Genomic DNA, 16,781 nt, shown 5'->3' with positions numbered 1-16,781 from the left:
GCACCGAGTTGCGCCCACATTCAAAGCCTAAGTTGTACTCATATCTTATATGTCAATCGTGATGGTGATATACGAACATCTATGATCAAGCCTCTAAGTGTTCGAGATCTCTGTCTCCCCGCTCATCATACAAATCCCCTATTTGTAACAATCATGTTTTTTGATATTCGAATCTCGTATTATGATATCCATGTTTACACGTATTCGTATCTCACGACAGTTTAGCACTCATGTATTCATGCCAGATAGTTTTCATGTATTTATGTCCCATGTCATGCGTCTTACGCCCAGGTAATCATGTCATATTCGTGCCTATTTCCAGTACTCATGTCATTCGTGCCTACGGATTTTATTCCAAACCCCATGTATAGTAATCATGTAATCATTCAACCAATATTCGTGTGTTCAAGCCAGCTCAGTATTTATGTTAGCTACATTCAAGATGCAGTAATCACGTTATGTCACATCATACGTATTAAGATACCGTGTGAGTTGTGAGTTGGTACTTTAGTTAGCTGACAGACGTTTGAGAAATGTCGTGAGGCGAATTATGAAGGAAGTCTTGCCATAAGTGCAGCAGATTCCAGAGTTAGTAGCGATTCTTAACCACTAGTCATAAATCGAGGACAAATGTTTTATGATTCTCATTCATGTAGGCGCTACTCAGTTTCATGTTCCCCATGTACATGTTTCCATGTAATCACGTATTCAGGTCTCATGATCCATGACCATGTTCCCATGTAATCATGTTTAGCTTTTATGTTTCATGCCATGGTTCTTCACGTTCATGTATTCAAGCCATGTCCAATCCCATTCTTAACCAAGACCGAGTCATTCGAGGACGAATGATCCCAAAGAGAGATATTGTAACATCCTATAAATCCGAATTAGGTATGAATGTATGAATCTAGTATAAAGGTGATATTTTAGCTATACGAATCTATTTGGAATGAACTCGGGTGATAAACAGTCGTTTTGAAGTCAAACCAAAAAGTGAAGTTCTTAAGGCCTTCTAAATTCGTCTAAGTCTAGGAAAGTCTATACTTATGGCCTGTTTTCGGATACTTGCGTTAGGAATTTGTGAAAACTTCCTTCTTGAAAGTTGTAGCCCTTTGAAATACCTTTCCAACGGTATATTATGGGGGTCAAGGGGACATTTGTACAAAAATTTATGGCCATTTTACTGAAGGATTACAGTGCAGTCCGTTCACTGATCATGTTATACGAACTTGTTATACGGCCCATATAATTTTATACGGACCGTATAACTCGTCCATACTTCATGAAACTTCAAATCGACGTTCTTTTCAGCCATGATAAAATATGGTCATATTAGACGGACCGTATAACTTTATACGGACCATAATATGTCCGTATAACTTCCTCACTTTTGTATAAATTCAAGCCTTGAGTTCTTTTATTTAATTATTCACAATTCCAAGCCACTAGCAGCAATTCAAAACATCAAGGTAAGTCAATCCAAACCCTTCCAACTCAATTCTAACATATACTCACAATAATCTAAGCAAGAAATCATTGTTCATAAACTAGGGTTTTCAAGAAAACCCATCTCGGGTTCAAGAATTCAAGATTTTGGAAATCTTCTTCAAAGTTAAAATCTTTAATTCAAGTTTGGAGCATTACGAGTATGTAGAGTTACTATCTACGTGTGGGAACATTATTGTTCTTCCCCACGCCTCAAAATCCATAAATTATGATTTTCTACTAAAACTAGGGTTTCTATACCATGCTCATGATAACCCTAGGCCCATGTCCATGATTATATTATGTATGAATTGCTATTATTCTATCATTATGTTCTTAATAACTCCATATGATTATTGAGAATCGGTACGTAATCATGAAAACCCGTATCTTGTATTCCGTGGCCTCTGTACGAGTTTTTAGCTAAAATGATTATTTCATGAATATCCTATATGTCTACAAGTTTTCATGCAACTATATTATATAATTACTTTAAATGCTATGATACAAGATACATAAATGCTAAATATAAGTTATTTCATGAAATCACGTTTACAATTTATTTCATGATATCCATGTACATGACAAGTTATATTCATGAAAACCATGGGCAGCAAGTGCCACTTATTTTACATGTTCATGTTTTTGGGAGTTGCATTAATGACCGAAGGGTTCAAACGACTGAAACTACGTAGCCACCGTAGGATAAGGATTGCTCCGCCCGTCTTAGGACGATCTCTTATAATATTTGGATCCTTTCATAATATTATTAAATCTCAAGTCCCCGGCAAGGTATGAGTGTTCTGTGGTAGGACGCAAGTACCGGACCATGTTGTCGATTATGTTTCGGTTGCTCTCCTACTCATGATACTTTACACATGTTATATATGTATATGTACTCGTGTTCGTGATCATGTTTTTTCAGTTTCGGTCTGTTATGTTATTTTCGTGTCCCGTGTTAATTCTTTCGGTTGCTTTACATACCACGGTACATTCGATGTCGACGTCCCCTTTATTGCCCGGGGCTGCATTTCACGATGCGGTACGGATTTACGGGACGACGCCTCGCTCTATTAGGATGCGCGCGTACCGGCTTATTGGTGAGCCTCATCTCATTCGGGGTTTAGGCATTGTCTTTCTTATTTAGTTTTGCATCTAAAGGTATGCTGGGGACCTTGTCCCAGCGAGTATGTTTTCCATGTTTAGACTTATGTTAGAGGTTTCATAGACTAGACAAGTCAGTTATGTCATGTCACACTTTCGGAGTCGTATATGCCGTTTTGACTCGTTCATGTTATTTCCGCACTCATGTTTAAACAAGTATTTTGATTAAGTATTATGCCTTATTGCATTTTGTAAAGGCTAATCATGCATTCACGTTATATTCCGCTCGTATTTATGCCTTATGATGATTTAGCAAGCCATGTGGTTCGCTCGGTCACATGCAGTAAGACACCGAGTGCCGTGTTTCGCCCAGGCCATGGTTCGGGGCATGACAGTAGAAATACCTACCATTATCACACAACAAAAATTATTTGAAGGTATTGAAGATGAATGCGAGTGATGAAAGAAGCAAATGAGTCCATCAAGAACAAGTTTTTAACGATCTACTCAAAATTAAAGCAAAAATAATTAAGGGTCCAGATCCACAATTGACGTGCATGATTATGAATGTTGAAGACGCAATCAATTTTGAACCATTATCCGAGATTTTATATTTTGAGGAGCTTGAAAATAACACTCTACCTCCTATTGAAAGGTTAACTAGAGTCGAATGGGCGCACAAGACCAAATATAAATCAATTGAAGAAGCAGTTGATTTTAAATCAAGCTAGTTATTAAAGGGTACAAGAAGAAAAAGAAATATGCTTATGATATTTTGAAGGTGTTTAACATGGAGCAAGTCAAATTAACTTTGAATCCTGTTGAAGAAAAACTGAAGCTGACTAAAGACAACACTCGCAATTTTGTTGATACTACATATTTTAGAAAATTGGTAGGGAGTCTAAGGTATTTAACTTCTACAAGACCTGACATTACTTATGGAGTTGGATTAACTAACAGACTTATGAAGTTGCCTCGTCAATCCTACTTGCAATCAGCTAAGAGAATTTGAGATATGTTCAAGGTACGCACTGCGATGGCTTATTTTATTCAAAGAGTAACGATAGTAGTCTTGTTGGATTCTGACAATGATTGGGCTGGTGATATGATACAAAGAAAACATACTTCTGGATATGCATTTTATTTGGGGTCTGGTGTATTTTCTTGGTATGGTGATATAATGTAAAGAAAAAGTACTTCTGAATATGCATTTTATTTGGGGTCTGGTGTATTTTCTTGGTCTTCAAAAAAGCAACAAGTTGTTGCTTTGTCAACGAAGTGAGCAGTACATGGTACCGCAATAATTAGTGCTACACAAGCATTATGGTTGAGAAGGATGATTGGATTTCTTCAACACAAGCAAGATAGTCCTACAAAAATATTTTGTGATAGCAAGTCTGTGATTGAGTTAACAAAGAATCCAGTTTTTCATGGCCGCAGCAAACACATTGACATTAAATATCACTCCATTCGTGATTTGGTTCAAGATAAGGAGATAATTATTGATTATTGCAAGACTGAAAAATAAGTTGCTAATGTTTTCACAAAGCCACTAAAATTGGAGTTGTTCATAAAGTTGAAGAAGATGCGAGGCATGATCAAATTTGAAGACCTTGGTTTAAGGGAGGCTATGTAGGAAATAAACCAAGAGTAGGAAACATAAGTTGTTTAGGACTTAGTTTATTCAATTCATGTCTATTTAGGATTTATTTATCAAATTCATATTGGAATAGGTTTTTCTAGTCCTAATTTATTTTGGTTTCTAGTATTATAAATAGGGATGCTATGTCACATATTTTCATTGTAGTGAGATTCAAGAGTTTTGAGTTATTAAGTAAAATCTCCTACCTTCTCTCTCTAGTTTGATAAATTTCTTCTACAAAGTCATTGTTGGATCTTTCCCTTGTGCTTATATTATTCCTTTGAGTATTTTTTATGTCCTTCACTCATTTAAAGATGACAAATTTACTCATCTTTAAAGTCAATGAGATCATTTCTATTTTTTTTGGTGATACACCTTAAATGATTTATGAGTAGGAAATAAAAGTAGGATGACATCCCTTTCTCTGCAGTAGTCCGGAACCAAATTGCCCCCAAAAAAATTATTTTGAACCAAAATACCTCAACAAAAAAAAAAAAGTTACATAAGTACCTTTAGCGCGAAATTTTTTTACCCCCACCTTATAGCAAGCTTACTATTCTCTCACCTATGCGCGATATTTCTTTATGTCATATCACTTATTCTCTGGCACCTATACCGCGGTAAAATCGCGTATTTATCTTCCCACATAAGACCGTCAAGGTTCCACCACTTCGGTCCCTCCAAAGGTAAAAAAAAAAAAATTCAAAAACGCCATTAAAAGGCAAAACCGAGGTGGTCCCCACATCAAAAAACGTCATTTTCTATTAAATTTCGTCGAAAAGTTTAGATTCTCTGTATATTCAAGTCGAGGAAGCGAAAGTCTAAGTTCGAATTTTGGGAAAAAAGCGGCGTACAACTCCGATTAAAAAAACTCTCAAAAATCTTCGATTAAGGTTTTCTACTATGAACTTTTGTTATTATTTTGTTATATACATTATATTGTAAGCATGCTTAACATTTAATCCTTGCTATTTTCACAAAAAAAAAAAAAAAATCAATATTTTTTTTTTGTTATTGTTGGATCAAGGCGGTTTTTGCCTAATCGTTCGATTTTTTTTTTTTTGTTTAATTCATTATTTGTTAAATGTTTATGAATTATTAATTTGTTAAATGTTTATAAATTGTTAATTTGTTATATGTTTATGAGTTGTTAATTTGTTAATTATTTATGAATTGTTAATGAATTATTATTTTGTTAATTGATTATTTATTAAATATTGATTATGAATTTATTAGTTGTTAAATATTGTTTATGAATTGAAAGAAGTTAATTGGTAATGAATTATTATGTTGTTAACACTTTGTTTGGATGATTGTTATGTATTGTTTTGACATTTTTCGTATTGTATTTTATTGTATAGGACCAAATCAGTGGTTACATAAAATCGAAATTCAGCAGTAATATTTGTTTAGAACTCTATTTTGAATATGTGATATATTTTTAGTTGACCAAATAGCCAACACAACTACGATAAAATTAAACTAAAAGAGTATATTAAATGTCGACCACATATTTTCCTACAAACTTTACATTTTTTTTGTTAGCTTATGTATTTATGAAAAGAAGAACTTAACTATTCTTTTTAAGATAATGTTTTTTTATTTAACATATATTCACGCTTTTTAAAATTATATAGATAACAATTCATAATCATTTACAACTTGTCTGGATGGTTGTTACCTATTGTATTATATTATGTTGTTAATTTAAATACAATGTTTGTTTTGATTGTTACTTTAATATTATTTTTATATAACGACGAAAAGTCCTATTTTATGTAACCACTGATTTGGTCCTATATAATACAACACAATACGAAAAATGTCAAAACAATACATAACAATCATCCAAACAAAGTGTTAACAACATAATAATTCATTACCAATCAACTTCTTTCAATTCATAAACAATATTTAACAAATAATAAATTCATAATCAATATTTAACAAATAATCAATTAGCAAAATAATAATTCATTAACAATTCATAAATAATTAACAAGTTAACAACTCATAAACATATAACAAATTAACAATTCATAAACATTTAACAAATTAACAATTCATAAACATTTAACAAATTAACAATTCATAAACATTTAACAAATTATGAATTAAACAAAAAAATCGGAACAATGGCAAAAGCCACTGCCCAGTCCGAACAATAACAATTTTTTTTTTTTTTTTTTTGAAAAATAACAAGGATTAAATGTTAAGCATGCTTACAATATAATGTATATAACAAAATAATAACAAAAGTTCATAGTAGAAAACCTTAATCAAAGATTTTTTGTAGAGTTTTTTAATCGAGTTGTCTGCTTTTTCTCAAAATTCGAACTTAAATCTTGCTCTCTCTTGAATATCTGAGAATCTAAACTTTCCGGAAATTTAATAGAAAATGACGTTTTTGATGTGGGGACCACCTTGGTTTTGCCTTTAATGGTGTTTTGATATTTTTTTTACCTTTGGCTGGGGACCCGAATGGTGGAACGTGTCTTATGTGGAAAGATATAAACGATTTTCTTGAGCTATAGGTGAAGGAATAAGTGATATAGCGCGATAAAATACTGCGCTTTATGTGAGAGAATAGAAGCGCTATAGCGCGGTAAAATGCTTGCGCTAAAGCATAACGGAGAGCTTCATTTTTTACCCATCAAATTCAATTTTTTTAGTTATGAATTGAAAACATATCTATGCGGTTTTACAATAATTGACATAAAATATACGTGTACGTATCCAAAGACTTATTTGCTAAGTGAAAGAAACATGAGGATGGTGAAAAGACTAATCTATAGCTATTACTATTGGTTAATTTTGAGTTTCATGATAGGTGACTTTATTTGTGTGACTATTATGCATTAGTACTACTATAGACGTTAAGAAAATTGATATTTGATATTTAACTAGTTTTTTTAATCTTATTTTTAATTAAATTGATATTTGATATTTAACCAGTTTCTTTAATCATATTTTTCTTTTATTTTCATATTTTAATTTTTAGTTCAGATCTATCCAATTTAAAATTAGACAAAAACAAAGACATTGAATAATGAAAATATTATAAAATGTATAATATTGAATCATTAAGGAATTTTCATATATTATATCTTTATTTATAGTAATTATTATTTTTGTATTACATGGGTTAAGTATATGTTTAAAAGGTTTTAGTTCTCTTTTATTCTCAATTAAGTAAATAAAATTTTGATTTTTGATAATGCTATTATCAAAACTACTTATACGAATAAATTATTCTAATTAAATTATTATTGTTCTCAATATCAAAGTTATATATGTTTGAAAATTATTTTTTACACTTTTACCTTATAAATATGATTTATTTGTTCTATAAATATAAATACTATATGTGGAAAGAGAAAAAATATCAGAATATTCAAAAAGGAAAACAAGAAAAAGGTCAATCATTCTTAGAGAATAAAAAGGTACTTAAAAGGTTCAATTGAGACAGAGGGGTATCGTTCAAAGTGGGGAAAGTTGTCTAATTTTTAAAAGCAAAGTTCAACGGGGAAATGACTTTTACCTACAAAAACTATGATATAATTTTGAGCGATAGATTAAATAAAAATATTAAAACTATTATTAAAGGACAAAAAGAAATTTTATATCTATTTAAGGAACGAACAAGATATTCTAGCACTACATATAGTTCTTTTTTCTAATTTCATAGAAATTTTGTTATTATATATATTGCATTAAGAAATTAGATGACAATTAAATTTTTCTTAAAGTAATATGATCCAATTTACTTAAACAAGTCATATTACTATTTGTTATAATTATGCTTTTTAATATTTTTTGCACATCGCGTGGATACAAATTCTAGTTAATACTAATAAGTACGTAAGTGACATGCATTTTCTGCATATAATTTATCTATTAACTGTTTTGATTATCCAGTATATTTTATTTTCCGTTTTGCATTAGTTATGATAAATTATAATTTAGTCCATGCAAGAGTCGTAATCATTTTTTTTGTCCCGTTGTTGAAGCATAATGTCCGGCAAAATTTGGGGCATTTTCTAGTTAAAGTAGGTGAATCAGTTGGCAGCTTGGAAGTTGAAATTGAGAAAGTGAATCAAACATTGGTACCGTGTTGTTTGAAAATGGTAATGCGGTTTATTTAGGCCATAAATTGAGGAGCAAAATGAGACACGCTCAATTGCGTGTAGCGATTCCTTGATAATAGATCGTTTATGTCTCCATATGATTAAGACTGTAATTTATGCCTTTTTGTTGGACCGCTGAATACGTGTTTATCTGCTCTGATGAAAGTTGAACAGAAAGCTAAAAGGTGATGTTATTTTGAACACGGGTCCTGCCAAACGCACGCAACTCTATATAATAAAGATTAATAAGATAATCAGAACCTAGGTCTTTGTACTTTTTGTGTGAAGAAAACATGGAAAAGATTAGGTTGATCATCAATTTTTGAGTTGACAATTGAAGTTTATTATTTTAATGATAATTAAAAAATAATCACATTGTTAATTATAATTAAAAAGTAATCATATCGTTAATTAAATTTTAAAAGTAATCATTTTTAATACAACAATAGTATTTGAATAAAGATATTTCTAGCCAAACTATGGAACAACAATACATGGAGAGGCGGATTCACGATTTTAGTTCAATGGGTTTAAAAGTTTAGGTTCTTAACATTGAACCCATTATATTTCTAGAGCTATGAGTTCATATCTACTATCTGTTGTAATTTCATAAATATTTATTCATAAACTTATGCTCTGCATTGAAAGTACTGATTCAGACAAACCGTATCGATATGCTATATCTGCCTCTAAACACTTGCACGGTATTGGAGTTTGAAACTCAAGGAATGATTCATGGAGTTTGAAAAAATTAGTGAATTTTATTGTGAGCGAAAACTTCGAACTCTAGATAGTGTGACGAAATTTTACTCGTAAAAGTGTTGAACTCCAGTACGTTGTACTCGGGTATATTCATAATTTAGGTAAGTGTGCTTATGTCCAGATATCTTTTTGCACCTTAAAAAGTGACTAAACACTTATGGGTCATTTAGTAGGAGGGATAGAATGAAATGGAAGTCCCATGGTATTAGAATTATTCCATGTTAGGTTGGTGGGATAACTCCTTTGGTATTTCATCCAATCTTACCTATATGGGATAAAAGGTGGAATAAGTTATCCCATAGAGAGGGTGGGATAAATTATTTCATCTTATCGCACTCAATCCCATTTATATAGAATAACTTGTCCCTCGTATCAAACGATCCCAAAGTCACTGACAAATTTATCAGGACTAAACATCCATTAGCATCTGAAAAGCGGATAATTGCCCATTTCTCTCAAAATACTAGATGGCATTTCTCAACTTATAGTGGATCTATGTATATATATATATATATATATATATATATATATATATATACACACACACACTACGTTCAAAATACGATTAATATAACATTGTAGTTTGTGCTCCATATCTTAAACTTTATTATATTAGTATTTGCTACGAATACAAAATCGGCAAAAATTTATTAATATTTTTTAAAAGAGAAGACTTGTTTAAAGGAAACTATTTTCCTCTCTAGGAAAACAATAGCAATATTTAAGCATCGGTGATATTTTCAATTTTAATTCGATTAATTTAAAGGTGTAAAATACTTAATATTTTTTATCAAATTTTGATTTGGATAATTCTAATTCAAATTATTAAATTAATTTTACATGTTTAAAACGAAACAAAGTAGAAATTGATTTTCTATTTAAACGAAGAAATACTATTTTTTATATTTGGTAATTTTTGGTAAATATTCTCGTTTAGCTCATTTTACTTGTCATGTTGTCTTTTGCATGGTTTTTTAAGAAAACGTCGATTAGAATTATAATTTGACTAATTTACCTTATTCATTATTTGATCTCCATTTGATTTTTTTTTTTTTACGACATTAATCTCTTTTCACATTTATCAGGCTAAGAATAAAAATGAAAAAGTAATTAAATTCTATCTTATTTTATATAAATATTTTAAGTATATTTATTTTAGTAAACATAATAAATAAATGACATGGCGGAATAGCAAATACAACGAGCTTATCTATATTAGATCTCAGGCTAATATAAAAAAAGAAAGAAAATTGTATGGTTTGGCTACTTAACCTTTTGAAGAAAAGCAATAATATGGGGTCCATGTTTTTTGTTGTACAATAATTTCATTTGCTCCCACTAATGGATTGATACGCATGTGGCAATGAATCCATCATTATTGACTTAATGGAATGCTTTGGAAATTACATGAATATTGTTTGATTTTTTAATATGGGGCGCACTTTTTTTTTTTTGGACATTATTAGTTTGCACTGTTTTTATACATAAGATTTTTAATGGAACGGACGACGAAGCATGGGTCCAAACCCATGCTTCTATATAGTTAAAATATGTTACACATTATTGTTTGGGCCCGTGTTTCCATTTTCGAAGGGTCATTCGCACAAATGCCCTATATCGGGGATGGTCTTTAATTTTTGCCCTTCAGCATTTGAAGTGGCCGAAAATATCCTTGAGATTCTGGCTTCAAATCACAACTGAATATATAAAAAAAAATAAAAAAAAAATTGCAAGGCAGAATTTTGTAGCAAATTATACCTATTCGGGCAGAAGTTATGCCTTAAGGCCTAAATTCTGTAGAAACCCAACAGAGTAAAAAAAAAATCGTAAGGCAAGGTTTCATACCAAACTATGCTTATTCGAGGTAAAGTTATGCCTTAATGCATAATTCTGTAGAAATTAAGTTAATAGTTCTGTAGAAATTAAGTTATCATACAGAATTATGCCTTAAGGCATAGTATCTATGTAGAATTTATGCCTTAAGGCATAGTATCTATCTAGAAGTTATGCCTTAAGGCATAATTTTACCTCTTATCCGTCATAGTTTTGTCGGATTCTATATAAGTTATGCCTTAAGGCATAACTTTTGTGCATATTTTCCACGAGATTTTGCCTTGCGAAATTAATTTTTTTTTTTTTTTTTTTTTTTTGGCCTCTGCTGGGGTTCGAACCCGAATCTTTGGTTTTGTAGACCAGCAAATAAGGATATTTTGACCCACAAATTTTCATTAAATGAGAAGTAAGGCAAAAAATTAAAGACCTCTGATTTGAGGGACAAAAATTAAAGACCTCCGATTTTGAGGGACAAAAATTAAAGACCAGTCCATATGAAGGGAAATTCGCGCAATTTTTTGATTTTCGATATATATATATATATATATATATATATATATATATATATATATATATATATATATACACACACACGTAAGAATAGGGTATATTTACAAAATATGACGATACTTTTCAGTTTACAAAACATACCAATAGATTTCTTACAAAACATATACGAAAATTTTGTGTATGAAAACTGTATAAAATGTGTATATCTCGCTCAAAGCTTAAAATTTTTGCTCAAAATTTTGTGTATGAAAATTGTATGAAATATGTATAACTCGCTCAAGATTTAAAAAATTCGCTCAACTTTGTGTATGAAAATTATAAATATATATATATATATATATATATATATATATATCTTGCTCAAAAATTAGAATTCTCACATTTTTCGTGTATGAAAACTGTATAAAAATGGTCTGAAATATGTATATAACTGTATAAATTTTGTATAAAGTTCATGTTAGGTTCTTAGAATTTAATACAACTACAACAACATTTTATACAACTTTCATACAAATTCAATACAATTTTGTATCTCGCTTCAAATTCGGATGAAATTTAATACAACTGTAGAATTTAGATAAGAATCTCAAGAGAAATTCTGAGAGAATACAAAATTTTGGAATCTGACAGAATGTGTGAGAATACAAAGCGAAATTGTAAGAATCAAAGCAAAATCGTAAGAATCTCAAGCGAAACTATACAACTTCGAATTTGGATGTCCATCTGACACACAATACAAAAAATCAAAGTAAGCCACAATCCATATGATTCTCAAGCGAAAAAAGAGCTAAACTGCAGCCACCAACCATGGCCGAGTAGACCTAGAACTTAGATAAGAATATGATAGGATTTGAGCAGATTGTGAGAGAGAAGGGGAAGAGAAGGGTCATTTTTTTTTTTTTTTTTTTTTTTTTTTTTTTCAGATCTGGGCAAATTAGAGAAGGGGAAGGGAAGGATAGGCTTTTAATTTTTCAGATCCGTTATGTTTTGTAATTAAGTTGGTATATTTTGTAAATAAGGAACAATATTCTTATATTTTGTAATATAGAGTCTTAAGTAGCATTATTAGGTCATTTTTCCCTTATATTTTCTTTAAGAAAAGAGCTTACATTAGAAGCCCAAAGGCTGCATTTCCATAATTCCACAAGAAAAACTGGTTTTAAGGCCCAAAAATGCTATGTATGTTGAATACCACTTCTCATTTCTCAAGATATTAATTATTGAAGTATTAACCTAAATAGTCGCCACCCAATCGCGTAAATTAAAAAATAGTGGTCAAATATATAATTTATATATAAATCATGTATAATATGTCTTTGTATATACCCAATGTATTATCTATGTATATTAGGAAAAGTAAACAGTTGGCTATTTATATAATAATATAAAAATCCCAACATTATTTGTTCAACTTTTGAAGAAAGTTACCATCTTGGATCCAATATAGCAGCCCGTCCATGTTTCATGTTACCTAAACTTCACAAAAATTCCAAACGTCCACCACTATAGGCTTAACAAATGAGACCTACATTCTGATGGTGAAGAAATGGGCTCATCCCAGTGGGCTGAAGCTCAAAATTGATACAGTAACTTTATTTATTGTTTTGCTAAGTGTGATTTACAACTAATTCGTTGTTAGTTAAGTGTGATTTACAAGAACGGTTTTAAAGGTGGGTGGTTTTGAACTTTTGACCTCGCTTTTGAACTTTTGACCTCGCTTACTCCATGGACAAAGTTTCAAGGTCAACATGTTTTCCCTTTTAACCTTGCAGATTTGTTAATGGGCAAACGGGAATGTTTAAAGTCTTAATTAAAAATGCTGTTTAAAATAGAGTAGTCGTTAATCTGCCCTAGAAGATGCAAAAGGCTTGTTACTTCTTTTTGAGCATTCAACAGAAATACAAAGTATGATCCAATGACTAATGGCTTCAAGATTAATTTAAACATGTTTCGCTCATTTGGGTTTTGATGACTTTTGACATAATCTCGCTTCCACTATAATAAAGCAACAAGATTTTGCACAAAGAAATAAACAATACCGAGAAAATATACCGTTGCTAATAAACATATCAATACTCCATTATAAGAAAAAAGGGAAATGAGCCGAGCAGGGCGAATGTATTGCAAGATGTGCATCTCTGAGGCATTTCTCCACCTGCCTTGTGAGATACTACAGAAAATGTAACAAACCACACAACGATACAAAAGTATATTAACTGGGCCTACCCAGAGTCCTTATTTTAATACTAGTAACTAAAAGGCACTGTATACTTTATAGTGCAAACTTTGATAAGTTTATTGAATTTAGAAAGGAGGCAGTGCAGGAGCAATCATGTAATTGAGAGGCTTGACTTCTGATTCGGGTGCTGGTGCCACCAATCCCGAGCTTCTGATCTCAGCCATTTCACGGCGTCCATTTTTCTTTTGCTCTGCACACAACTTGGGGAGATATACACCTATATATGCCCAACCAAAGACATACCCATTAATTAATAACATAGCAAGGCCAAAATTAAGTTCCAAAAATGAATAAAATAAACGTGAGATTTTCTAGGAAAGAAGAAGTTGTCCATCTAAAAGAATTTCCATAAGAGTTTTATATTCTAACTGTACTGAATTTCCATAAAATGGTAACTAACTTGTTATAACAGATAAAAGTAACCTACAAATTCCTATTTGAACGACTTTTTATTGATCCATTTGAGTTATTACTAAACTAAAATAACTTCCTCAATCTCGATTATTAGTTTTTCATAGGCTATGATGTTTGAAATTGGTAGACACATTGCTCTTAGGAAGAAGTGCTAATGCATCTCAGTTCTAGTCTGGAGTATAGTCTTCTAAGACGGATAAATAGATCTTTAACTTTACAATGTCAGTATATACAATTAAATCATTTTCGAATTACCTTCACCAGCAGCAAGGTTGAAGTAGAGGTCAATAATGTTAGGGCAGTGCTTGTAACAGGCAGAGGAACAAAGCTTGTTGGTAAAGCGAGACTCGAGCAGAGCGTCGGAAGAAATGCCGAGGGCATTTCTGTCGACGCCACATGCCTGAATGCATTCATCGGTTTCGATCCAATCTTTGAGCTTATCAGCCTCAATTTCTGATGTTCCGCACATATATACTTCTTCACCACTCCTACGGAGATGTTTCTCTAGCACGCAACGCTTCCCCGTGCTTGATATTGCAAATGCACAAGAGTCTTCGTTTAAGTTCTCGCATGCTATATCCCCTGCATATGTTTACTCAAACAATGTTATATACATATATAAAAGCATAAAATCATCTACTTATGTACTTTGTGGATTAGTAAAACAATAAATTTGTTCAGATCTTGTAAATGTATTAAGAAATATACTAAATACATATGAATATTGAAACTCGAACACACTAAAACTCAAATTGGCAATAAGTTCAGTGACATTTCGAAAATACATTCAGTTCAAATTTTGAATCTGCTGGACGTTTAATTTGTACTCCTACAGAATTAGCCAGGTCACTAATTAAAAAGGACTAATATATTGCGTTTTAACTCTAATTGATAGCATTATATTGATAACTTAAGATTAGTATATGGTGAGTAACCTGTTAAAAGATTAACTTAGACTAATAGTATAAAAAGTTCATGTCAGTATATAACTAGAATAAGTTAAAAAGAACCGTAAAAAGAATGACTGACCTAGGGTGAGTTGCATAAAGGAGGTAAGTGCAAGAGCAACAATGGCCCAAGTCTTCAAGATATGGAATGAAGCCATGACGAAAACTTATTGTATGTTATAGAGATCTAAAGGGTATTGGGAGAAGAAACAGGGAAACTTTTCAGCTCTATAAGTTTCTTTCCTTTTATGTTTCCTTAGAACTACTTAATGGAAGTGATCAGAAATGCTAGCTATTTATAGAGGGCAGACCTCTATGCAATTTGAGAAACTACTAGTACAATGCAACACTGTGTGAGAACTGGCTGTCCGTATGGCTCCAACACTTTGGGGGATTTGATGAAGTGGGACCCTAGGAGGAAACTTATAGGTCAATTGACTCAATCACCGTTATTTAATTAGAGAAGGAAGGTGGAAGAAAGTAGTTACTCGTCAAAAGACTCCGTCATCAGTGGCCGCCTGGGTTAATGAATTCCACAAATTTAGGCTTTGTGGAAAACTGAAATTTTTTGTGGTCATACTTCTCTAATTTTCGGTTTCCATAGAGAAAAATTTTTTTGAAAAGGATTTAAGTTTCAGCTGCTTGCGTGTAGATTTTTGACACTAACCGTTTAATTGTTGGAATTTTATTTAGATATAAATTATTTATAAAGAATTTTAAAGAGAAAAGTATCTTTTAATTTACTGTATTTCTTCTACAAAAATCCTGCACTTGAGAACCAGAAAAGTTATTGCTTTTTTAAGATGGATTCTTTCACTGTTTGCTCAGTGTAGATTTTCAAAAGGTTTGTCATATTTACTAAAGCTATTTGCACACAATTCCATAGCAACCTCGCGGAGCAGAGGAAATAAATATCGCTTTTAGGAAAGCGTTTCGCACAATTCAGGCCTTCAATTCTATGTTCGTTGTTCATATTGTCAAACCTTCATTTTTGTGTTATTCTTCATACATATTTTTGGGCTCAGATTAGTTACATTTTGACATTATTAACAAGTTACTTATTACATATAGCAAGTGACTGACGATTGTTTATCAAGTAGATCTTCTTATGATCTCTTTGACACGGTTAATGCGTACTCCCTCCGTCCCATGTTAGTTGTTCACATTACTATAAATATCCGTCACAAAATACTTGTTAATTTACAAAATCAAGATAGAATTAATTAAATTTTTTCCTACTTTTTCCTTAACATTAATTGTTTTTTTAAGTAACCAATATTGATTAGAGTGCAATAAATTGAAGAGATAAGGGTAATGTAGTAAAAATATAATTTTATTTATGAATTTTTAAAGGACGTGTAAAGGAGAAAGTGGACAAGTAACATGGGACGGAGGGAGTATTACATACACTCTTTGTATAAGGTACTCCATTCAATTAATGAATACCATAAAGATCTACCTAGAAGTACTTTATCAGTACCCAATTGCGTTTTGACAAAAAGACTGTATAAATATTTTGCTTTTAAATTGTGTATGGCTGTATGCAAAGCTTAAATTTAAGAAAATTGAAATAATAGATCTAAATTGGACCGAGTGAAGGAAGTGCACTTGCTCTTCGTTTAGGCTGCTTGCATTGTATAGTACAAGTGAAAGTTCGTCTATGCCATGTTCACTGTCACAATTACAATTTTGGCGTTTAACTAAAGGCTTGTGAATTG

At 31.5% G+C, this 16,781-nt stretch overlaps 1 protein-coding gene across 1 annotated transcript; it reads right to left on the bottom strand.

The window, feature by feature from the left end:
- Positions 1-13,517: 13,517 nt before the first annotated feature.
- On the bottom strand, positions 13,518-15,350 carry LOC132056561 (uncharacterized). Its single transcript, XM_059448824.1, has 3 exons — positions 15,146-15,350; positions 14,372-14,698; positions 13,518-13,919 (listed from the first exon to the last, which is right to left on the bottom strand). Exons 1-3 carry the CDS (start codon positions 15,219-15,221, stop codon positions 13,768-13,770), a joined length of 555 nt encoding a protein of 184 aa, XP_059304807.1. The 5' UTR covers positions 15,222-15,350; the 3' UTR covers positions 13,518-13,767.
- Positions 15,351-16,781: the final 1,431 nt, after the last annotated feature.

This window comes from Lycium ferocissimum, chromosome 5 (genome assembly GCF_029784015.1).
Source record: "Lycium ferocissimum isolate CSIRO_LF1 chromosome 5, AGI_CSIRO_Lferr_CH_V1, whole genome shotgun sequence".
In the NCBI taxonomy this organism is placed as follows: Eukaryota; Viridiplantae; Streptophyta; class Magnoliopsida; order Solanales; family Solanaceae; genus Lycium; species Lycium ferocissimum.
The sequence above is the reverse complement of the archived record's forward strand: the minus strand, read 5'-3'. Positions and strand labels throughout refer to the sequence as shown.